The sequence below is a fragment of the Eschscholzia californica genome, unplaced genomic scaffold (assembly GCF_041429995.1).
Source record: "Eschscholzia californica isolate CP2 unplaced genomic scaffold, dmEscCali1.0.p SCAF_1, whole genome shotgun sequence".
NCBI classification, from domain to species: Eukaryota; Viridiplantae; Streptophyta; class Magnoliopsida; order Ranunculales; family Papaveraceae; genus Eschscholzia; species Eschscholzia californica.
The window spans coordinates 86,825,988-86,850,129 of NW_028238198.1; the positions used below are offsets into that span (position 1 = coordinate 86,825,988).

Consider the following 24,142-nt stretch of genomic DNA (forward strand, 5'->3'; position numbering starts at 1 on the left):
ATGTATTTAGGGTACATGGTGCTCCAGTTAGTTGGCGATCGATGTTACAATCTACAGTTGCGTTATCTACTACGGAGGCCGAGTATATGACTATGGCCGAGGGTGTGAAGAAGCATTGTGGTTGTGGGGTCTTCTAGATGATCTAGGGATTAAGCAGGAGTGCATAGATGTATGGTGTGATAGTCAAAGTGCGATCCACTTGGCGAAGAATCAGGTTCATCATGCTCGTACTAAGCATATCGATGTCAGGTATCACTTTGTACGAGATGTCATAGAGGAAGGTGATGTTTCTCTTATGAAGGTACACACCGCGGACATGTTGACTAAAGTGGTGACGTGTAGCAAGTTTCAGCATTGCCTGAAATTGCTACAAATCGGCTCGTGTTAAGTTGTCCGAAAGGGTGTAATGGCGACAAGGTAATCTTTATGTGAAGGGTTAGTAGAACTACGGTAGGCTTGATCCTGTAAAAGGGTACGTAGGCAGCTATGGTCATATGGTGCAGTCGGATGAAGTTACAAGAAGCAGATATATCTTACAAGGAGTATCTTGGTGTTCGTCCAAAATTTGAAGTGTATCAAATTGTGTACGAGGTGGAGAATTGTAAGAGGCAGTTTTCAAAAGATGGTATAGGCGGTTTAGTTGGCAGTTTCCAAAACTAATAGGCGGTTTAAGCAATAGGCAGTTTTGAAGCTAATACGCGGTTTGGATTCAATTTCTAAATTTTGGTTAGAGTGATGCCACCGGCTTATATTAATTATAAAAGGGGTCTTGAGTGCTTGTATCTACACACCAACACAAGCAACAACAACTCTTCTTTAGAGAGAGCTAAAGAGAAAGAGAAAGTGAGAGAGAAATTTGTGTTCATAGTTTTAAGCTGTGTTTAATTTCTCGGTCGTCGAAGATTTAGTATAGGAGGTTAATTTCTATACGGTACCATCTTGGGACGAACTTGCGAGTTGTGTGAGTCGTCTTCATTTATCCTTCAATAAAGATTTCTTGTTCGCCCGAGGACGTAGGCTTTAAAACCGAACCTCGTTAATTCTGTTCGCATATTTAGATTTTGGCTTAGCTTTTCGATAATTTTCATAATCGGATCTGTGAGAGGCTTTTCCAATTTTGGAATCAATTTCCAATTTTGGCTTCAATTGGCTATGGTCGGTGGATATCCAAAGTTGGATATAGGCGGTTTGGCAATTGACACCAAAATTTAGAAACCTAAGTAATTTAGAAACCAAAGTTCCTTTTTATGGGGTTTGATATCCTATATAAATAGGGGTCTTGAGTCTTTGTAATACACACCAACACAAGCAACAACAACTCTTCTTTAGAGAGCTAGAGAGAGAGAGCAAGAGTGAGAGAAATTTTTCATAGTTCTTTGAGCGGTGTTAAATTTCTCGGTCGTCGAAGATTTAGTATAGAAGGTTATTACTATACGGTACCATCTTGGGACGAACTTGCGGATTGTGTTAGTCGTCTTCATCTATCCTTCAATAAAGATTTCTTGTTCGCCCGAGGACGTAGGCTTTAAAGCCGAACCTCGTTAAATTCTGTTCGCATATTTGATTTTGACTTAGCTTTTCGATTAATCTTCATAATCGGATCAATTTCTAGGATAGGTTCGATAGCTTCCGCGACTTTAAGTTATAACAGGATCAATTTCTAAGATAGGTTCGATAGCTTCCGCGACTTTTAGTTCTAACAGTGTCTAACAAAGTGTCCCATTGATAATTGTTTTTTAACAAAAACTCAAAAACATCATACATGGCGCTCTAAGTTTTTCAAGGCCAATCAATATTTTTCATGTATGCTAATATCAGAAATATCTTCACATAGACAGTTGTAAACCATTAGGAAAAAAGAAAAAGGAAAAGACATAAAGTCACCACTCAATGAATAGAGACAGAGCTCCATAAAAAGAGAATAATTGAGCAAATGAGACTCATCCTTACTGAGAGAGAGAGAGAGAGAAAGAAAGAGAGAATAATGGCAAACACCTTGCATAGCCTTGCAGACACTTTGCATAGCCTTGCAAACACCTTGTATACTCCTTGCAGAGCCTTGCAAACACCTTGCTGAGCTCTAGCACCATCCTTTTATATTTCTTCGAAAAACTTCCAAAGCTTTCGCGAAATTCCCAATTTGAACATAAGCACCTATCATGATTAGCACGGACATTTCATCAAACAACTTTATAGCTATTTTAACCAACCCAAATATTGTATACTAACTAACATTGCATTCCAAGATACAACATCTCTTTCAAGCATTTTATCAAACACATTCTTTGCATCAACTATACTTCCACAACTTCCATACAAATCCAACATATAAGTTTGAACAAAACATCAAAACAGACAAAACATCAGAACTAACATAGTAAAAAAATTACTTCATCACTAAAGATTCAAAAATTGGAAATTACAACTTTCTCTCTCTAAAATTATTCACCAAAAACTTAACTCAAACCCCTCAAAATCATCTTCAAACAACAAATAAAGAGATTTAATCACCAAAACCTAAAATATATTTATGATCTTATAGCAAGAATCGACTTCAACCAGCTCGACGAAATCGCCAAATAACCCACGATTGTTTCTCCCTTTCAGTCGTTCATGTTTATTAGAATTTGAGATTCTAGGGTTTCCTGGTATTTTTAGAAAAACAAAGGGTATATTTGACTTAGAAAATGGGAGTGTTTTTAAAATTGTCCTTCAAGACTATTTTTAAAACTTACTTGGGTCCTAGCTAGTTAAAAAGATGGGTTGTCCTTTTAACAAAAAAAAACATGACTGTTTCATGCAGCCAGGGATAGTCCCCACATACATCCGCCCAGGACGAAAAGTCTAGGCGACATGTGTGGTGAACAGAAGATTCAAGGAAACATCTTCTCCAAAAGAAAATTCACAACAATAATATCTTCAAAAAACGAAAAGTCTAGGCCACATGTGTGGTGAAAACCATCTTGGCCACAAGAAAATTCACACACAATAATATCTTCAAAAATTGGAATCCAATTGAGAGTGAGAGCTCTACAAAAAGATAATAATTGAGCAAATGAGACTCATCCTTATTGAGTGAGAGTCTGAGAGAGAAAGAAAGAAAGAAAGAGAGAATGGCAATAGTTGAAGGTCTCCTAGTTAATGGTGTAACTGAAATCTTGAAGAAACTGGTGGGTGTCATCTCAAATGAGATTAGTCCTCTTTGGAACGTGAGAGGTGATCTGAAAACTCTCGAAAAAACACTTGAGATGATTTTGGCTGTAATATCTGATGCTGAGAATCGACAAGTTAATGAAAATTCAGTAAAGCTATGGTTGAAACGACTCAGAGATGTCGTTTATGATGCTGACGACGTGCTCGACGAGTTTGCCTACGAATTAATGCGTCGAGATCACATTATGAACCTTCGCAGTAAGCGAGACAAGGTACGCAATTATTTACTATCACTAGTGTCCAACAACCCATTGGTGTTTAATTACCAGATGACTACTAAAATCAAAACTATTAACACAAAGTTGGATGCTGTTACCAAGGATATGGCTAGCTTTGGGTTCGACAAGCTGCGTAGTAGTAGTAGTACTAGTAATCATCTTCAATGGGACGGCCGAAACAACACTGACTCCTATGGGGATGACTCGGAAATCAATGTCGAAAGAGACAATGATATATCCCACATAGTTGGCTTACTAATTGACTCACATGATGATGAAAAAGTTTCTGTCGTGTCCATGGTGGGTATGGGAGGGATTGGAAAGACAACACTTGCTCAACGAGTCTATAATCACGAGACTGTAACCAAACACTTCGACTTAAAAATATGGGTTTATGTTTCTGATCGTGATATTGTTGTCGATAAGGTTTTAAAAGATATCCTTGCCTCAATTCCTGGCGGATCCACTTCTGACACACATACTACTGATGTGTTGGTACGTCAACTTCGTGAAAAGTTGAACGGTAAGAAATATTTGTTAGTCCTCGATGACTTTTGGGACAAAGATATTGGAAAATGGGCAAGTCTTAAAAGTCGGTTGGTAGTTGGTGCTCAAGGGAGCAAAATTTTGGTAACTACACGAAGCATTGAGGTTGCATCAAACGTTAGGGGAGCGATTTCTCCTTACATTTTGCAACAGATTTCGGATGAGGGTTGTTGGTCTATTATCAAACACCGAGCATTTTCTCCTGGCGGAGCACAAGAGATCTCAAATATGATAGATCTAGGAAAAAGCATAGCAAGTAAATGTGGCGGCCTTCCCCTTGCAGCACAAACACTAGGAAGTCTTATGCACAACAAAAATCAACAAAACGACTGGCTGAAAATAAAAGACATGGGCATAATGACAATTTTAGAAAGTGAAAGTAGAATAAAGGAAATATTGAAATTGAGTTACGATTATTTGTCGCCTAATCTGAAACAGTGTTTCTCTTATTGTTCTATATTTCCAAGGGGCTGGGAATTTGAGAGAAAAACTCTGGTCCAGTTGTGGATAGCAGAAGGGTTTGTTCCATCACCAATGGAAGAAGAAGAAGGAAATAATTTTTTTAATATTTTGGTAAACAATTCATTACTCCAAACTCATTCACCAAAACGAGATAAAAATTACAAGATGCATGATCTTATATATGACCTTGCGCAAAGTGTTAGTGAGAATAATGAGTTCTTAAATGTGAAGGTGAGCGAAATGGATGCCATTTCTAACAAAGAAGTTCGTCGGCTAGGGGTGGTTTTCGACAAGAAAGAATTTCCAACAACATTTCCAAAGAAACTGCACACTTTTCTTACCTTCAATATAAGAAATCCATGGGAATCTAATCGTGTGTTTAGTAATAATTATGTATTTACTAATAAGTACTTACGCATATTAGATTTGAGTAATTCAACGATTACGAGTTCACCTCTTTCTTTTGCCAAATTGAAACACTTGAGATACCTTAACCTGTCAAACTGCTCACTCCAAGTACATGATTTGAATATTAGTGCTCTATATAATTTGCAAACACTCCTTTTAGAAAAATGTTGGAATTTTCGAGGTCTCCCTAATGACATCGGAGCATTAAAAAATCTAAGGCATCTTGCTCTGTCTTCATGTGGACTATTTGAAGAACTGCCCAAGTCTATTTGTACATTGTCTAACTTGCAGTTTCTGTACCTCCAGGATTGTTATCGTTTACAAGGGTTACCCAGTGACATTGGAAATTTGAAATGTTTACGTGTCCTAAATATTTCTAAAACAAGGATAAAAGATTTGCCTGACAGTATTACTGGATTGACGGAATTGACCGAATTAGATTTTCAGTGGACCGAGGTAGAAGTATTACCCAACCGAATTGGAGATTTGAAACTTAGGAAACTCAACCTGAAACATACTAAAATCAGATCGTTACCAGAGTCATGTACTAGTACCGGGGGGCTATGCAATCTAGAGGAAGTAAATCTGGGGTGGTATTGTCAGCTTCCCAAGTACATAGGAAATTGGACCAACCTGAGAAGTCTTAAATGGTCCAAAAACTACACCATCGGAACAATGTTAGGTATGGATCGCCTAACTCGCCTTGAAAGATTAGATAGGTATGATGTGAGTGGGTCACATTGTGCTGTTGGTGGTGGTGGTATTGGAGACCTGGGAAGTCTAAACCTCATTGGTGGTAAGTTAATGATCAATTGTTTGATGAGGGTAAGAGGTGGTGGAATAGAGGAAGCCAAACGAGCTAATTTAAGGGAAAAATCAAATATTACCTTTTTGATACTAAACTGGCAGGGTCCTCATTCAGCTATTGACGATGATGATGATGATGTTGACGAAAACGGACGTTTAGATGAAGACGTACTAGAGGGCCTTCAACCTCATTCTAATGTGAAGAAAATGGATATTAATGGATATAAAGGTTCGAAACTTCCAGCATGGATGACTAATTTGGCGGTGCTAATACTGGATAACTGCAACGGATTTCAACAACTGCAAGACCTTGGTCAACTTCCTCACTTGAAAAAGATTTTCTTACATCGTATGAAAAATCTAGAAGAATGGATTGAGGAGGAGGAAGAGGCAGCTTCTTGTTATTTTCCGATGCTTTTTGAGTTGGTTATTAAATATTGCCCAAAGTTGATTACATTCCCAACTAATTTTCCCTGTCTTGTGGAGCTCACCATTGAACAAGTCAATGCCAAGGTATTGAATATCAACAACATCACTTCTCTGGAACACCTTGATATAGAAGATGTTCCACAACTTGAGTTTCTGTCGTGCAAGATATTTCATCCTAGACTTAAGCATCTGGTGGTTAAAAAATGTCCAACTTTCCAAGGTTTCATTCCACATATACAAGACATCGATTTACAAGCACTTGAGAGGATACAATGTTTAGAGTTTGAATGGTTGCATCCTCAATCTGATAGTACAAAGAAGGTTCTTTCAAAGCTGCAGGCTCGAAGAAAAGCACCTAAACGGATAGAAGCGGGGATACAGGTTCGTCTTATTTACTACTTTCCTCTCTTACTTTTACACGTTAAGTACTCCTCCTCCTCCTATACTAGTTAGTAGATTGCTACTTCATCATGTTCTGTTTGTCTTTATTACGTGCAGAAGGTGGTCTAGATAGAGGCAGCAGTGATATGCAACTAACTGAGGCATCCAATAACACAAATTAAGCCAAACTGAAGAGAACAAAGACGTCGTCTCGTCGATGTCATAATTGATTTTCCTACTTTATTGCGGGTATGACATGAAAATATTTGAATTTGTTGATGTTGGAATTACTACAATAATCTTTATAACTATTAATGACGCAAATTCTCTCTTGTGGTTCTTCTTCACAGTGAAGTGATAATCTCTCCGACGCTCTGGGCATGAATTTGGCGTGAAATGTTGAATTCTTTCTTGATGAAAGTTAGGTGAACTCAAACGGTTGGATTTGGATTCACATCAAAAACGTCCGTCCTCCAATCAAAGTTGTTTTTATTTTCTTTACTACAATAGGAATTTTGTGTGCACACAATAGAAAATTCGGGACGAAAGTTTGGGCAATTTTTTTTGTTTCTTCCAACACCTTCTTTCCATTGTTCTTCTATGCAGGCAAAAGTCATTGTTTACTCTCCCAAAACCACTGCCCAACTTTCGACAAAGAGGATCCTCTCTTTCGCCGGAAAAACCAAAAAAAGAGTGGGAAGAGAGAGAGAACATGGAAGGAGGTGAGAGAATGATGGTGGTAGGCGTAATTGGTGGTAGGCGTAATTGTTGCCCGGAAAATTTGACAAAACTTACTATTTTTCTCTTAAAAATTTATACTCTTAAAATTTTCCCTTTGCGTATATATGAATCATCTAAGTCTGACGTAGCCAATAAGGAAAACCAAACACCCCTTCTTTCTTTCTCCGTTCCCGTAATAAGTTTGTCGGGTTATGACTAACATAGATCATAATCGATTTCTCAAAAAAAAAAGAACTACACTCCAGTAAAGAAGCAAGAGAGGGGCTAAAGGCTCCTGCAGAGTTGCTCTTCGCGTACAAGGCTCCTGCAGAGTTGCTCTCCGCCCCTCTCTTCCCGCCTCTCCCCCTCTCATCGCGCCCCATACGATTATGCAAAAGGTGCCCCCTCAATCAGCTTTCTCTCTCGACTTTCTTCCTCTCAGCTAAAAACCTGCAAATCTTTTACCTATACACCGAATAACAACAAAAGAGTTTGATTCCCTTGCTTCCTTATGAAAATACAACCTTGCTTATGAAGATTCGAGACCTACGACTTTTGAGCTTAAAGAAAGCTTACTTTCAACCTAGGGTTAGAGAGCTTGAAGAGACCTAGGGTATGATACCTTCGGACTTGCCCACTCAGAAATCTTGCTTTAGCACTCAGATTGGTCAGTCAGAGAGGCGAGAAGGGCACCTATAACTGTCCGGAGTCTAAAGTATATCGACTCCGATCAACCTACTCCATGGGGGGCAAAGAACAATTACTGAATGAACCTTTAGCCGCTCTCAAGAAGCAATACAAACCCGTTCGGGGTAAACCCACCAGCCCTCTTGAAACCCAACCCGAAACCAAGTAACTTGGTGGTGATTGGCTAATTTACAAATTGAAACAACCAAACAGAGCCTTCCTCCTCCGTTTAGATTCCGTCACCCACTCCGGCGAGAGTTTTAGAGAGAGAAAGAGACAAGTTCATGGCTAAAGAAGCAAATCAAATCCCAATCTTAAATATCCTTATAATAATCGGTACTCTCTATCTCTCTACTTAACTTAATTAATCGCACTTTTAGGGTTTTAATTTACTTTTTTGGGTTATGGTTTTGAAATCAGCTATGGAGGAAGAAGCAGTTCCATTAATCAACAAATTTAAGCTATCAAAAGGCCTTCATTCTCTGTAAGTCGTTGTTTCATCACTTTTTTTCTAGGTTTTCTCTATCACAATTAGTTATCTACTAGTTAAATAATGACCTAAAAATCGAATCTTGATTTCTACCATCTTATTAGATTTGTTTATTTGATGTAGTAGTACTATTTAAAGATGAATATTATCAGTACCCTAGGCCTAGATGATGAACATTTGTTGGCTTAAGTAGGGGCATTGCGATAGTACCACATTGCTCACGGACCTAGGCTATAGGTGTACGCTCAAGCTTGGTAAGTGGCGAGGCCTTTTGGAGGGGGGGCTTGTGGTGCCTTCGCCAAGAACAAAACCCCGTACCTGTGTGGGGTGCAAAAAGTGGGGACAGTATCGTTAACTGCTAATGCTTGGGGTGTCGCAAGTGGTATCGAAGAAATTTCGGACTTGTTTTACTATTCATACTAAAAATGAATTACCTTTTCGTAGCATTTTTTAGGGTCTGAGATTATGAGACGTTATGTTGTATCATTTTTCCGGTTCCCTAGAAGAGTTCCTTGGGTTAGATATCATGGGATTTACAGAGATTTGCATATTGATCTAATCTGGCCTGGAAAAGATTTGGTCTTGGGTAGTTTTCTCTGTCCTTGATTTGTACCCAAAATGCTTCTTATAAAAAAAAATTCATATACTTGTCGAAATTGAGTGTTGTATGGATTAAACATTTGAATTTATCCTAAAGCAGATTTGCTTCAAGTAATCGAATTAACTTATTTTCCACCATTTGTGCCTATTAGTGGATCTAGTAGTTTGAACTAACTTTGCAGTTAAGGGTTTAGTAACCAAAGAACAAATAAAAGGGTGGATCTTTATCGTATGCAAATACTTATCGTCAGTCTGAAGATATCTCGTGTTATGACTCTACTTCTTAATATGGTTTTGGTTCTACCGTTGCCGCTGTGCGACTGTTGATAAAAGTCCTTTGAATACCTTTCTTGCACGAGTTAACAGTGTATGCACGATTTCTGCATCTCTTGTAACATATGCATCTATCCAGGCATTGCATCCAGACCTGATCATCAATGCAGGAACAGCCGGTGGCTTTAAGGTGGTACTATTGTGCATATACCTCTTTTACTGAGGTATGACATGAAAAATGTTGGAATTTGTTGATGTTGAAAAACGAGTATAAAACAGAAACCTCTGGTATAGATGGAGTAAATATAGAAATGCAAACGAAAGCCGTCATTAGATCTTTGATACAGTAAGAGTATGTTATTACTATAATGAATCTTTTACCACTATTAATGTGGAAAATTCTCTCCTGTGGTTCTTTTTCACAGTAAGAAATAAATCTCTGACTGAGTAGATACATTTTAAATGGTGGAAAAGAAGAAGATAGCATTAGAGAGATATTTTGAGTGCCCAGAGTTGGGGAGAGAAATGTTACCTCATTCCATTTTTTTGGTCCTCCAGTTTTTATTTTCTTTATACTATAATCTGAAATTTTTGTGCACACCTCTTTCGGGCTGACGTGAGCTCCCATTTTCGGGCTTAACATAAGTTCTCTTTGTCCTATTAAATGAGTTTGGGTATGGCTACCCCTTCAGGTAGACAACAAAACGACATATTGAAACATGCACGTGTAGATGTATGCTTGCCATAAGAAGTCAAACCACGTGACCTATCTCGACGGCGTTAGCCAAGAGGGATCTACCGCACCCGTAGGGTGTGGTGGGATCCTAGTACCTGTAATAATTTGACTATCAGAGATGATAGTGTCAATTAGTGATAGGTTACTACATTTTACACTGCACTACGAAATCAGAAACTACTGACTGCTTCCTTGTTGGTAATTCTATCTCTCCGTAAACATAGACTTCTTAATTCTTGTGCAGGGTTTGGATGCTTATGGAATTGGTGCCAGGCGTGCCCTTTCAACTCCAAATCTATAGAAGGAACTAAACCTTAAGGTGATTATTGTTATATTTTGATGATGATGTTATACTATGACTAGTTTCCGGTGTTTCTTTCTCACTATCGGAGATTCACATCCTTCTTTCCCATGAATGAGTTTCTATAGAAACAGAGGAATAATAGTAGTATCTTCAAAGATCCGAGAGATGATCTCTCTGGAAGAGATCACTTCAGAAATCAAATCTAATACTAATGAATTTCAATATTCAGGCATGTATGACGAATTAGGAGTCTTTCCCCATCTTAAAATCTTCGAAGATCCGAGAGATGATCTCTCTGGAAGAGGGTTGTTAAGTTAGTTACAAAGTTGTTACATTTTCTGTTATTCAACTTCTCTCTCTCTCTCTCTCTCTCTCTCTCTCTCTCTGTTCTAATTGTACATCTATATAAACATCATTTGAGCTTAATAATAGATAACGAATTCATTTCTAAACTCTTATAGGAGCAGCTGTGGCGTATGTGGCAGATTTGTTATCAGTTCCTGCAATATTCATGAAAGCGCTGTAACTGATATCATCGATGGAGATAAAGTAACTGCCGATGAATTCCGACAGAATTTAGCAGCAGTGACTGCTGCACTTGATCTGGCAGTTACCCAGACTGAATTTTATAAGTGGGAAGTGTCTTGATGAGCTCTAGTTCATTTTAGAAGGAAGAATATAGTTGCAGATTCGATTATTATGATTTGAAAAACACACAAAGAAGCAATACATAGAGATAGGAACTAAACATTCAGAGAGTGAGCAGGCATTATAGGATATCACATTTTTTTTTTCAAACAAGATTACTTTGACAATCATGATATATTCTTGAACTCCAAACGTGGATATTCCCAAATTACTTGGAGTCGTGGGTTTTTCACGAAAGGTCTGTCATTTCTGGGAAGCAATTTGTCTAGTAACATTAATGTAATTTTAATCGAGAAACAGGACAAATAATGCTTTAAGGAAATGTATCTCATGCACCTTTCAAGTCTCGAAGCTCCATTCTTCTTTGTTTGTTTTCCAAATACAATTTTCTGAAGAAAAGTTAAATTTTTGAAGTGGATTCGAAAAACATAATATCTTTGCTCACTCGAAGATCAACAAAAGCACATGCGCTTGAAGTCACATCATTTGAAGGAGAAAATAATTAAGATGTGCTTCTTTTGTTGGTTATAAATTTTGTCATGTAAATAAAAAGTTCAATTAAAACAGACAGACTAGCACGATAGATTAGGGAAAACAAACCAAACAACCATTATTAAAAATTAGTCAATCTCCCAAGTGTCCTAATATGAAATGTAATCTTCTACACTAATTATATATGACAGTTGGTTTAAAAAAACTATTATTAGAGGTGGAGAGAGAAAGAGAGAGAAAGCTCCATAAAGGAGAATAATTGAGCAAATGAGACTCATCAATACTAAGAAAGAAAGAAAGAAAGAGAGAAAAAGAGAGGGAGAATGGAAGGCCTCCTAATTAATGGTGTAACTGATATGTTGAAGAAACTGCTGGGTGTCATCTCAAATGAGATTAGTCCTTTGTGGAAGGTGAAAGGTGATTTGGAAACGCTTGAGAAGACATTGGAGATGATTTTGGCTGTAATATCTGATGCCGAAAATCGACAAGTTAATGAAAATTCAGTCAAGCTATGGTTGAAACGGCTCAGAGATGTAGCTTATGATGCTGACGATGTGCTCGACGAGTTTGCCTACGAATTAATGCGTCGAGATGACATTATGTACCTTCGTGTGCTAGATAAGGTATGCAATTATTTACTTACAGTACCCATGAACATCTTATTTGATTACCAGATGGCTACTAAAATCAAAACTATCAACACAAACTTAGATGCTCTTACTAAAGATATGGCTAGGTTTGGATTCAACCAGTTGGGTAGTAGTAGTAGTACTAGCACTAGTGATCATCTTCAACGCGACGTCCGAATCAACACTCACTCCTACGGAGATGACTCGGAAATTAATGTCGAAAGGGAGAATGATATATCCCACATAGTTGGCTTACTAATTAACTCACATGGTGATGAAAAAGTTTCTGTCATATCCATTGTGGGTATGGGAGGAATCGGAAAGACAACACTTGCTCAACGAATCTATAATCACGAGACTGTAACCAAACACTTTGACTTAAAAATATGGGTTTATGTCTCTGATCGTGATATTGTTGTCGATAAAGTTTCAAAACATATACTTGACACAGTTACGGGGTCCACTTCTGACACACCTACTACTGACGTGTTGGTAGGTCGACTTCGTAGAGAGTTGAACGGTAAGAAATATTTGTTAGTCCTTGACGATTTTTGGGACAAAGATGTTAGACAATGGGCAAGTCTTAAAAGTCGGTTGGTAGTTGGTGCTCAAGGGAGCAAAATTTTGGTAACTACAAGAAGCGTTGAGGTTGCATCGAACGTTAGGGGAACAATTTCTCCATACATTTTGCAACAGATTTCGGACGAGGGTTGTTGGTCTATTATCAAACACCGAGCATTTTCTCCCGGTGGAGCACGGGAGAGCTCGAATATGATAGATCTTGGAAAAGACATAGCAAGTAAATGTTGCGGCCTTCCCCTTGCAGCACAAACATTAGGAAGTCTTATGCACAACAAAAATCAAGAAAGCGACTGGGTAAAAATAAAAGACATGCCCATAATGACACTCTTAGAAAATGAAAGTAGGATAAAAGAACTACTGAAATTGAGTTACGTTCATTTGTCGCCTAGACTAAAACGGTGTTTCTCTTATTGTTCTATATTTCCAAGGGGATGGGAATTTGAGAGAGAAACTATGGTCCAGTTGTGGATAGCAGAAGGGTTTGTTCCATCACCAATGGAAGAAGAAGGGAGGAATTTTTTTGATATTTTGGTAAACAGTTCATTACTCCAAATTCAATCACCAAAACGGGATAAAAAGTACAAGATGCATGATCTTGTATATGAGCTTGCACGAAGTGTTAGTGAGAATAATGAGTTCTTAAATGTGGAGATGAGCGAAATGGATGCCATTTCTAACAAAGGAGTTCGTCGGCTAGGTGTGGTTTGTGACAAGGTTTTTGACAAGAAAGAAATTCCAACAACATTTCCAAAGAAATTGCACACTTTTCTTACTTTCAACGAAGAGGGTCTCTGGGAATCTAATTGTGTCTTTAGTAATAAGTACTTACGCATATTATACTTGAGTGATTTAAGGATTACGAGTTCACCTCTTTCTTTTGCCAAATTGAAACACTTGAGATACCTTCACCTTTCGTTTTGCTCACTCCAAGTACATGATTTGACTATCGGTGCTCTGTATAATTTGCAAACACTTTTATTAGACAACTGCAAGGATCTTCGAAGTCTCCCTAATGACATCGGAGCATTAAAAAATCTAAGGCATCTTTCTCTTGTTGGATGTTCTGAATTTGAAGAATTGCCGAAGTCTATTTGTAGCCTGTCTAATTTGCAGTTTCTGTTCCTACAGGAATGTACTAAATTAGAAGGGTTACCCAGTGAAGTTGGAAATTTGAAAAAACTGAGAATACTTGATCTCTCTAATAGTACTAAGATAAAGAAATTACCTGACTCCATTAATGATTGTCATGATTTGGAAGTGTTGATTGCTGAGAGTTGTATATCTCTTGGTGAGCTACCAAAAGAGTTGGGAGCTTTGAAACGTTTACGTGTCCTAAATATTTCTTACACAAGTATAAGAGATTTGCCTGAAAGTATAACTGAATTGACGGAATTGACGGAATTAGAATTCCGGTTGAGCAAGGTAGTAGTCTTACCCAACAGAATTGGAGATTTGAAACTTAGGAAACTCAACCTGAGAGGTACTAATATTAGTTTGTTACCAGAGTCATGTACTAGTACCGGGGGGCTATGCAATATGGAGGAAGTAGACCTGGGGGACTGTCAACTTCCCAAATACATAGGTAATTGGACCAACCTGAGAAGTCTTAAATGGTCACACTACACCGAAGGAACAATGTCAGGAATGGATCGCCTAACTCGTCTTGAAACATTAGATAGGTATGATGTGAGTGGATCACATTGTGCTGCTGGTGGTGGTGGTATTGGAGACCTGGGAGGTCTAAACCTCATTTGTGGTGAGTTAGAGATCAATTGTTTGGAGAGGGTAAGAGGTGGTGGAATAGAGGAAGCCAAACGAGCCAATTTAAGGGAAAAACCAAATATTACCTCTTTGATACTAGACTGGCAGGATTTTCATTCCGTTTTTAGTGATGATGATGATGATGACGACGACGAAAACAGACATTTGGATGAAGACGTATTTGAGGGCCTTCAACCTCATTCTAATCTGAAGGAAATGAGAATTAAAGGCTATAAAGGTTTGAAACTTCCATCATGGATGACTAATAAGTCATTGTCTCTACCAAATTTGGTGGAGCTACAACTGCAAAACTGCAATGGAGTTCAACAAATTCAAGGCTTCGGTCAACTTCCTCACTTAAAAGAGCTTACTTTAGCTCATTTGGAAAATTTAGAAGAATGGATTGAGGAGGAGACAGCTTCTTGTTATTTTCCCATGCTTGTTGATTTGGTTATTATATATTGTCCAAAGTTGATTACATTACCAACTACTTTTCCCTGTCTTGGGGATCTCATCATTGAACAAGTTAATGCCAAGGTATTGAATATCACCAACATCACTACTTCTCTGCAACACCTTAGTATATGGGATGTTCCACAACTTGAGTTTCTCCCGCACCAGATATTAAATCCTAGACTTAGGTCTCTGAGAATCACCGAATGTCCAAATTTCCAAGGTTTCCTTCCACATATACAAGACATTGACGTACAAGACCTCAAACGCTTAGGCATTTTAGATATTGAATGGTTGCATCCTCAATCTGATAGTACAAAGAAGGTTCTTGAGAAGCTGCAGGTTCGAAGAAGAATACGCACCTACGCTAACGTACATGGGGATACAGGTTCGTCTTATTTACTACTTTCTTACTCGTATACTATTTAGTAGATTGTTGCTTCATCATGTTGAATTTTTCTTTATTACTTGGCAGAGACTAATCTAGGATGAGACAACAGTGGCATGCAACTAACTGACTCATCCAATAACCGAATTTAAGCCAAACTGAAGAAAACAAAGACAGTTGATGTAAGTACTGAATTTCCTATTTTATTGCAGGTGTGACATGAAAAATGTTGGAATTTGTTTCTGTTGAAAAATGAGTAAGCGCAAGGAGTCATTTAGAAATATTTGAAAATATATTATTACTGAGTAGATACATTTTAAACGGTAGAAAAGAAGAAAACAACATCCTATAAGATTCAAGGAGAGAGATATTTTGAAGAGAATTGTTACCTAATTTCATTTTTCGGTCCTTTAGTTTTTATTTTCTTTGGAGATCGATGTATTGGGGAAATAAGAAAAAAATTCGGGGTATGAAATTTTGGTGTAAACTAGTTCTTTTTTGTTTCCTTCAAACACTACTAACTTTTTATATTATTTTTTTTTTTGTTCTTCTTCCTCCATATTCCATTCTCACCGCTATCAACTCCGTCGACCATTAACTCAAGCGACCTTCCAACACTAAATCTAATCGTCTCTCTGTTCCGCTCTTTCTTCATACCTTTGTCTCTCTTTTTTTTTCCATGGTCCGACGAAGGGGAGCTTCACTGGGACCCCCGTCTAGTTCTACCAGAGCTTCTGGTAAAACTAGACAACTTTGCCTGAATCTGGAGTCCAAATCGAGACGAATGAATCCTCCCTTCGTTTGGTTTTGCAGACGTTTCAGACGAAGATGCAATTTTCTTCGCCGGAATTTAGAAAGAGAACGGAGAAAAGGAGGGGGAAAGAAGAGAGAAAGATACAGAAAAAAAAAAAAAGAGAGAGAGAAGAGACAAAGAAACTGTGGGCGCCGTTGGTCAGCGATTTTAAGGGTGAGGTTCATGTTTTTTGGGGTTTCCACCTTTTTCTCTAAAAACTATTCTTATTTCCCCAAAACCTTTCTTTATACTACTATAATCTAAACATTTTGGGAACACCGCTTTCGCCCTGATGTTGGCTCCTACTTTCGGGTAGGCAATAAAAAGATTACGGGTTAAGAAAGTATCGACCAAATATTTTTGTTTCCTACAAACCTTCTTCATCATTTCTTTTATATGCCGCCAAAGGTCACGGGCAAGTCATTGTCATTTGTTCTTTACATCTTTTTATTTCTACTTCTGACCACCACCATCATTTGTGTCATCCTTTTCTTGCTCCTATCTCTCTCTCTTTCTCCTCTTTGTCTTCCTTTATCTCTTTCCACTTTCATGTCACTCTTTCTCTCGAATTGTTCTAGCAAAAGGGACCATTTGTGCGGAACGTCGATCGGGTTCAGGAGACTACCTCCACACCAGATTAATTGACTATTTTTTTCGGGGCATTTCCCCCTCCCAAACCAGTGCCCCGCTTCCGAAGGAAGAGAGAGAATAGTGGTGCTGGAAGGACGTAATAATGGCTATAATGGTGGTCCTGGCAGGACGTAATAATGACCAGAATGGGGTGGTCGGAGATGAGGAAGAAGTTGAAACCCGTTTGGGCGTCGAGTAAAACCACCAACCCTCTTAACACCCAACCCAAAACCAAGTAACCCGAGAGAACACAAACCCGATCACAGGCAACTCGGTGATTGGCCAATTTACAAATTGAAACAACCAAACAGAGCCTTCCATCTCTCACTCCCGCGAGAGTTTAAGAGAGAGAAGAGTTCATGGCTGAAGAAGAAAATCAAATGCCAATCTTAAATATCCTTATAATCATCGGTTCTCTCTCTCTCACTCTTTTCTTTGCTTAATTAATCGCACTTTTGAGGGTTTTAATTTACTTTTTTGGTTTTTTGAAATCAGCTATGGAGGAAGAAGCAGTTCCATTAATTAACAAATTTAAGCTATCCAAAGACCTTCATCCTCTGTAAGTCGTTGTTTCATCACTTTTTCTAGGTTTTCTCTATCACCATTAGTTATCTATTAGTTCAGCTTCTTAAATAATGACCTAAAAATCGAATCTTGATTTCTACCATCTTATTAGTGTTGTTTGTTTGATGTAGTAGTACTATTTAAAGATGAATAATATCAGTACCCTAGATGATGAACATTTGTTAGCTAAGTAGTGGGATTGTGATAGTCCCACATTTGTTAGCTAAGTAGGTGTACACTCAACCTTGGTAAGTGCCAGAGGCATTTTGGGGAGGCTCGTGGTGCCTTCGCCAAGAACAAAACCCCGTACCTGTTTGAGGTGTGAAAATTGGGGACAATATCATTAAATGCTAATGTTTGGGGGGCCACAAGTGGTATTGAAGAAATTTAGGACTTGTTTTACGATTCATACTGAAATGACTTACCTTTTCGTAACATTTTTTAGGGTTTCAGATAATGAGATGTTATATTGTATCATTTTTCAGGTTCCCTAAAGGAGTTCCTTGGGTTAGATATCATGGGATTTACAGAGATTTGCATATTAATCTAATTTGGCCTGGAAAGGATTTGGTCTTGGGTAGTTTTCTGTCCTTGGTTTGTACCAAAAATGCTTCTTATAACAAAATTTCATTTACTTGTCGACATTGAGTGTTGTGCGGATTAAACATTTGAACTTATCCTAAAGCAGATTTGCTTCAAGTAATCAAATTAATGTCTTTTTCACCGTTTGTGCTTATTAGTAAATCTAGTAGTTTGAGCTAACTTTGCAGTTAAGTGGGTTTAGTAACCAAAGAACGAATAAAAGGGTAGATCTTTAGCATGTGCAAATACTTATCGTCAGTCCGAAGATATCTTGGGTCATCATTCTACTTCTTAATATGGTTTTGGTTCTCCCGTTGCCGTTATGCGACTGTTGATAAAAGTCATTTGAATACCTTTCTTGCAGGGGTTAACAGTGTATGCACGGTTTCTGCATCGCTTGTGACATATGCATCTATTCAGGCATTGCATCCAGACCTGATCATAAATGCAGGAACAGCCGGTGGCTTTAAGGTAGTATTATTGTGCATATACCTCTTTTACTGAGGCTTGCCTTGATATTCAAATGATTCTTATTGTTTGGAGTAACTTGTCTCCATTCTCATTCAGTTTTGTAAATCTTGTTAAAGGAGGTTCTATTCCATGTTTTGACTGCCAAACCGTTAAATGGGTTGACAAATGGATGTTTTCAGGGCAAAGGGGCATGCATTGGAGATGTATATGTAGTATCTGATGTCGCTTTTCATGATAGAAGGATACCAATACCTGTAAGAGTCCATCTATTTCTTCTTTAATCTTTTACACCTAAGAGGTGTGTATTAGTTCCCTTAAAAAACCTTAAGACACACCAGTTTGACCATAAGAGACAATAGTGTCATTAGTGATAGGTTACTACATTTTACACTACTCTAAGAAGTCAGAAACTACTCACTGCTTCCTTAGCTCTTTTAACCACACAACCTTGTTACTAATTCTATCTTCCCGTAAACATAGACCTCTAAACTCTTAATTCTTGTGCAGGGTTTCGATGCTTATGGAATTGGTGCCAGGCGTACCCTTTCAACTCCAAATCTATTGAAGGAACTAAACCTTAAGGTGATTATTGTGATATTTTGATGATGATGTTATACTATGACTAGTTTCCGGTGTTTCTTTCTCACTGTCGGAGATTCACATCCCTTTCCCATTAATGAGTTCCTATAGAAACAGAGGAACAATAATAGTATCTTTGAAGTTCTGAGGGACTCGCTCTCTGGAAGCAATCACTTCAGAAATCAAATCTAATACTTCTGTAGGGCTTTCAGATACTAAAGAAATAAGGAATGTGGATTATCTCATATTCATTCTTAGCCTTTGGGTCTTACGAATTAAATGTTGCCTCCTGAAAAAAAAAATGTGGATCATCTCAGGTAGGCAAATTATCTACTGGTGATTCATTGGATATGTCACCACAGGATGAAGTACAAATTACTGCTAATGATGCAACAATTAAAGATATGGAGGTTAGCTTCTTATCATATTCCTCCTTTTCATGATGTCACTCTTTCAACCCCCCCCCCCCGATCATAACAAATCGATTGTACTCCATTTTACCTTCTAATATTTGCTTCTCTTTGTTCTGAGAAGGGAGCATCTGTGGCGTACGTGGCTGATTTGTTATCAGTTCCTGCAATATTCATGAAAGCTGTAACTGATATCATCGACGGAGACAAAGTAACTGCCGATGAATTCCGACAGAATTTAGCAGCAGTGACTGCTGCACTTGATCTGGCAGTTACCCAGGCTGTGGATTTTATAAGTGGGAAGTGTCTTGATGAGCTCTAGTTCATTTTAGAAGGAAGAATACAGTTGCAGATTGACTATTATATTATGATCTTAAAAACACACAAAGAAGCAATACATAGAGATAGAAACGAAACATTGAGAGAATGAGCAGGCATTATAGGGTATCACATTTTTTTTCACTGTTAGTTGCTTACGACGATTTTTGTTTTCATTGTTTTACAGTTATCTTTGTAACCATTCTTGGCCTTCCGACCGCTTAATATATGTTCTCTTTTTCTCACTCATGTCTGTTTGTATCTGGATTTATTCATGAAAGAAGGAAACGATTCATTATCCTTTTCTTTGATCAAGAGGTAATAGTTAAGTAGTACTTCTCATTTCTTTGCACAAAAGCTGCCCTAAAACTTCTAAAAGAAAACCTCGAAACATTTAAACCACCCTCCATAATTAAAAAACTGGCAAAAGATGACAAGGAAAATGGTTCGATCTTTCTGAAAAGATAAACAAATGTTTTTGGCCAAATAAATCACGATTAAGTTGAGTGAGCGATAAAGACTCACTAATTCAACTCTATTAGGGTTAGGGTCGCTAACAAATAACTTGTATATATTCCTAACCAAAGCCTAAGGTTACACTCTTCTGAGGGAATAAAAAATGTTAGATAACCCAACAATTTCAACCCACTTGATTGACAAGTACAGTTGGACAGACTTGGTAAGAGAATAAAAACTTAGATAAAATTTGGGTGGTTTATTTTGTAGTCCAGTTGTACTTGTCAACCAAGTGGGTTGAAATTGTTGGGTTATCTAGCATGTACGGGAATCGGGATTAGGTTAGAAATAGATTGATGTCTAAGGGCACAGGTACAAGAATGGAATCTACTCTCTAACAACACATAACTTCTTTTGATCCATGACTGTCTTGCTCCTCAACTAACCCAATAAAACAATAAAAATAAAAACAATTCATGTACTCTTCACATCAATACTTTGCTATTCAAGTATCTTGGGTATGAAACCACTGCATATATAATCCCCCTAAGCAGAGCTTCTTTCCTCCCAAGTCTAACAGTTTCATCTTCTCTTTCTCTTCAGTAATATTATTAAGCAAGAGAAGTCATTAACTCTTACTCCGAAAATGGGAAGCGAAAATCAGTTTGCCGAACAAAATAAGAAGGCTAGTCCAGGAAAGACAACTATTCTTGCTCTTGCTAAAGCTTTGCCGCCTCAGCTCGTAATGCAGGAACTACTTGTTGATGGGTATTTCAGAAACACCAAGTGTGATAATCCTGATCTAAGACAAAAGCTCGTTCGACTTAGTAATTTAATCTCTCGTCGACTTTTCTACTTTTTACCCTAATTATAATGTATAGTTCTTGTTCTTGTTAACTTAACTGTCATTTTGATGTTGTTTCGGTTGTGTAGGCAAGGCAACAACAGTTAAGACAAGGTATGTAGTCATGTCAGATGATTTGCTTAAGGAGTACCCGGAGCTAGCTATTGAAGGCATTCCTACTCTAAAGCAACGGCTAGAAATTTCTAACAAAGCGGTAACAGATCTGGCTATTGAAGCCTCGCAAACCTGCATCAAGAAATGGGGAAGACCAAGTTCAGATATTACCCATGTAGTTTATGTATCGTCGAGTGAAGCCCGGCTTCCAGGAGGTGATCTCTACCTTGCCAAAGGGCTGGGCCTAAGTCCGGAGGTTCATCGTGTTCTTCTTTACTTCATGGGCTGCTCAGGTGGAGTCGCAGGTCTTCGTGTAGCCAAAGACATAGCTGAGAACAACCCAGGTAGCCGTGTTTTACTTGCGACATCTGAAACCACCATCATTGGTTTCAAGCCTCCAAATATCGATCGCCCATATGATCTAGTCGGTGCAGCACTATTCGGAGATGGTGCAGGAGCCATGATACTCGGGACAGACCCTCTACCAGGCACTGAAAGGCCTCTCTTCGAACTTCACACAGCGATTCAGAACTTCTTACCAGACACAGAGAAAACAATCGATGGACAACTAAATGAAGAGGGTATAAGCTTTAAGTTAGGGAGGGATCTCCCTCAGATTATCGAAGATAACATAGAGAAATTCTGTCATAAGTTGATGGGACCTGCTGGTTTTGGCAGTGACGATTATAACAAGCTCTTTTGGGCTGTTCACCCAGGTGGTCCAGCGATCTTGAATAGATTGGAGAAGAGGCTTGATTTGTTGCCTGAGAAGTTGACATCTAGTCGAAGGGCTCTGATGGATTATGGTAATGCTAGTAGTAACACAATTGTTTATGTCTTGGAGTACATGGTTGAAGAAAGCTTGAAAATGGAGGACAAAGAAGATCCTGAGTGGGGTCTGATGCTTGCTTTTGGGCCAGGGATAACATTTGAGGGTATTCTCGCAAGGAACCTAGTAACTCGAGAATGACGATTATTCCTCTAGTATATCATAACTAGCATAGGGAATAATATTCGAGGGGATTCTAGCAGGGAACGTTAGTAACTCAGAGCACGACGATTATTCTTCTAGTATATCATAACTAGCACTAAATTAGCTGATAATTAGCTTCCGATCTTCTACTTCCAGTATAATTGTAAGAACATTATGAATCTGTCTTAGTTTACATTATTATTCTGTAGTTGATATCCCTAATAAGTCTAGTGTATTAGATGAAGCTATAATGAACTATTCAAATACTTTCTTGTCAGCTCCGATTCAATTTCACTCTTTCTATATAACCCACGAAGTTTAATTTCATTAGACAGTAAAACATCAAACAACCAAGAGATAGGATGTCCAGCCACTATCCCGGCGGAATCCTGACAGGATAGTGGTTCGGCAAACTCGCAGTTTCCAACATCAAAAGAAGTTCAAGATGAAAAGCCAAAGAAAAGACACCAAATAAGTGCAATTTTGAGTTTTATTAGAATCAAGTAAAGAACACTAATGGTGTACACAGATATAGAACTCAAACTGAAAATTGAACCTAAACCCCAAGAATTTAAAAAGCAAAGTTATCTCCTTTAATGAATCATCTTAAAGGGTTTTTAATACCTAGAAAAAACTAGAGACATAGTAACTAAAACAGAGCTAAAAAAACATCAAAACAATGGTGTCAAAGGAAGACACTCACAGATAACAGAAGATGCTATTAAACCAAGGAGTAGAACTTCACTCGTCAGCGAATCGGAGGTGCTTGCCTGCCGGAGTGGGGATACCTTTCAAGCGCAATATACTCGGTGAAGCAGGCAAAATCTCCTCTTCCCCTTCAATTTCATCATCACTATTGTAGATAAACCGAGTATGTTTACCCTCGAATTCAGCAATTTTCTTCTCCTGCACATTGATCTTGCTCAGGCCTTCACAAAGTTCATCCAAAATGCCACCTTCCTCTACACCATAATCTTCTTGAGGATCTTCAATTTCTTCATCTTCATCACGGGTACTTGCATTAACTTGAATAGACCAAACAGAAGCATCATCTTCCTCCATTGATTTCTTCTCTTGACTCATTTCTTGATAAGTCAATTCAGATGAGCATATGAAGGACGAAGAATCGAAGTTTTCTGATTTATCAGACAAATCAAAAAGTAAACGAGTAATCAAACTCTTTTGAGATTCAAGAGTTTCTTCTTTTGCTTCTTGGACTACCATCTACATTCAAGAAATTAAAAAATTACATTAACAAACCTAAAAACAAACTCATTGAGGAAATTAATCAAACAGTTTGAATGCATAAAGAAATTAAAGATTCTACCTTTTCAATCTTGGAACTTTCTTCTTGTGATTGGGTTTCAGAGAAGAAACCATCAACAAGATTGACGTTAAAATCGCCATTAACACAGAGATTATGAACTTGGGGTGTGTTTGCTGGGGTTGGAGCTAAAACCCTAGAAGGAGAATTAACAAACCCTTGAAGAACTTGAAGATTTGGGCGATACCCATAATCCAATTTCGAGATTTCTGCTTGTTCATCAACTTTCTGTAATAGGGTTTTGACTTGATATCGAAGTAAAGCTTCACCAGATCCTGGTGTCATCATAATTCTTGATTGTTCCAATTTCTTGAAATGAGATAAAGGGGTTTCTGTTGCAAGCCCACCAATTGGTGAATCATTTGTAATATCAACAAGTGCAGATTTCTGACTTTTTCGGATTCTTCCTTCTTCCCTGTAAAAAAAAATTAAACAAGAATCAAGAATCAGGATAAAGGGGAAAGGGAAAATGAAAGAAAATGAAACCTGGGTAATCTTTTAAAGAGAAGAAAGAAGAGATTAATTACATACTTGATATGGGAATGGTGTTAATTGAAGCTTTGGGTTGTGATCTTTTCACTTTTCTTATAGAGGATGATGGGGTTTCCATTGATCTTGATCGGAAAAGGTTGCTGGAAAATGATTTTGAGTCGCCGGAAAAACTGAATTCTTTAACTGAACTTGGACTGAATTCTTTGAGAGAAAGAGTCTAAAAAGAGATGTTAGTTTAGCAGAGGGTATTCGGGTTTTAAATAGTAAACTCAAAACGGGGCTGAGCAGAAATATAACCGTTACAACGTAGTAGGCGGACGGCTCCTTATGAAAGACTAGCCGTTGGTGTATGTATGAACTTAAAG

General features: G+C 38.0%; 4 protein-coding genes and 1 pseudogene across 8 annotated transcripts; 4 read left to right on the plus strand and 1 right to left on the minus strand.

Annotated features, from left to right (window-relative positions):
• Positions 1 to 3,089: 3,089 nt before the first annotated feature.
• LOC147570644 (putative disease resistance protein RGA1) lies at positions 3,090 to 9,497 on the plus strand. 4 transcript variants are annotated; one of them, XR_015231479.1, is made up of 4 exons: positions 3,090 to 4,670; positions 5,154 to 6,464; positions 6,582 to 6,713; positions 9,459 to 9,497. XR_015231479.1 is itself a non-coding variant. In XM_086657192.1 (3 exons), the coding sequence occupies exons 1-3, from the start codon at positions 3,114 to 3,116 to the stop codon at positions 6,591 to 6,593; spliced, it is 2,880 nt and encodes a 959-aa protein (XP_086513318.1). In that variant the 5' UTR covers positions 3,090 to 3,113; the 3' UTR covers positions 6,594 to 6,835. The 4 variants fall into 4 exon arrangements, 2 of the variants coding, with proteins under 2 accessions (XP_086513318.1, XP_086513319.1); XR_015231480.1 differs by having other exon boundaries at positions 3,090 to 4,550; XM_086657192.1 differs by lacking the exon at positions 9,459 to 9,497 and having other exon boundaries at positions 6,582 to 6,835.
• Positions 9,498 to 11,706: 2,209 nt separating this feature from the next.
• On the plus strand, positions 11,707 to 15,331 carry LOC147570645 (putative disease resistance RPP13-like protein 3). Its single transcript, XM_086664660.1, has 2 exons — positions 11,707 to 15,227; positions 15,315 to 15,331. The coding sequence occupies exons 1-2, from the start codon at positions 11,738 to 11,740 to the stop codon at positions 15,329 to 15,331; spliced, it is 3,507 nt and encodes a 1,168-aa protein (XP_086520786.1). The 5' UTR covers positions 11,707 to 11,737.
• A 1,561-nt stretch (positions 15,332 to 16,892) lies between these two features.
• LOC147570646 (5'-methylthioadenosine/S-adenosylhomocysteine nucleosidase-like) lies at positions 16,893 to 19,819 on the plus strand. Its single transcript, XM_086657209.1, has 8 exons — positions 16,893 to 17,061; positions 17,146 to 17,209; positions 17,700 to 17,791; positions 18,161 to 18,267; positions 18,447 to 18,521; positions 18,775 to 18,849; positions 19,164 to 19,256; positions 19,381 to 19,819. Exons 1-8 carry the CDS (start codon positions 17,010 to 17,012, stop codon positions 19,576 to 19,578), a joined length of 756 nt encoding a protein of 251 aa, XP_086513335.1. The 5' UTR covers positions 16,893 to 17,009; the 3' UTR covers positions 19,579 to 19,819.
• A 689-nt stretch (positions 19,820 to 20,508) lies between these two features.
• Positions 20,509 to 22,238, plus strand: LAP5 (Chalcone and stilbene synthase family protein). The gene is made up of 2 exons (XM_086657199.1): positions 20,509 to 20,857; positions 20,964 to 22,238. The coding sequence occupies exons 1-2, from the start codon at positions 20,677 to 20,679 to the stop codon at positions 21,956 to 21,958; spliced, it is 1,176 nt and encodes a 391-aa protein (XP_086513325.1). The 5' UTR covers positions 20,509 to 20,676; the 3' UTR covers positions 21,959 to 22,238.
• Positions 22,239 to 22,433: 195 nt separating this feature from the next.
• LOC147570648 (uncharacterized) lies at positions 22,434 to 23,987 on the minus strand (annotated as a pseudogene). Its single transcript, XR_015231482.1, has 3 exons — positions 23,817 to 23,987; positions 23,289 to 23,700; positions 22,434 to 23,185 (listed from the first exon to the last, which is right to left on the minus strand). The product of XR_015231482.1 is annotated as an uncharacterized LOC147570648 (transcript).
• Positions 23,988 to 24,142: the final 155 nt, after the last annotated feature.

Bases quoted from the DNA above. Each gene is read 5' to 3' on its own strand.
- LOC147570646 (XM_086657209.1), top strand. From the start codon at position 17,010: ATGGCTGAAGAAGAAAATCAAATGCCAATCTTAAATATCCTTATAATC. The intron at 17,062-17,145 runs GTTCTCTCTCTC...TTTTGAAATCAG, and splicing joins AAATATCCTTATAATCATCG to CTATGGAGGAAGAAGCAGTT. The intron at 17,210-17,699 runs GTAAGTCGTTGT...ATCATTTTTCAG, and splicing joins TCCAAAGACCTTCATCCTCT to GTTCCCTAAAGGAGTTCCTT.
- LAP5 (XM_086657199.1), top strand. From the start codon at position 20,677: ATGGGAAGCGAAAATCAGTTTGCCGAACAAAATAAGAAGGCTAGTCCA. The intron at 20,858-20,963 runs GTAATTTAATCT...TCGGTTGTGTAG, and splicing joins ACAAAAGCTCGTTCGACTTA to GCAAGGCAACAACAGTTAAG.
- LOC147570644 (XM_086657192.1), top strand. From the start codon at position 3,114: ATGGCAATAGTTGAAGGTCTCCTAGTTAATGGTGTAACTGAAATCTTG. The intron at 4,671-5,153 runs GTGAGCGAAATG...CTGTACCTCCAG, and splicing joins ATGAGTTCTTAAATGTGAAG to GATTGTTATCGTTTACAAGG.
- LOC147570645 (XM_086664660.1), top strand. From the start codon at position 11,738: ATGGAAGGCCTCCTAATTAATGGTGTAACTGATATGTTGAAGAAACTG.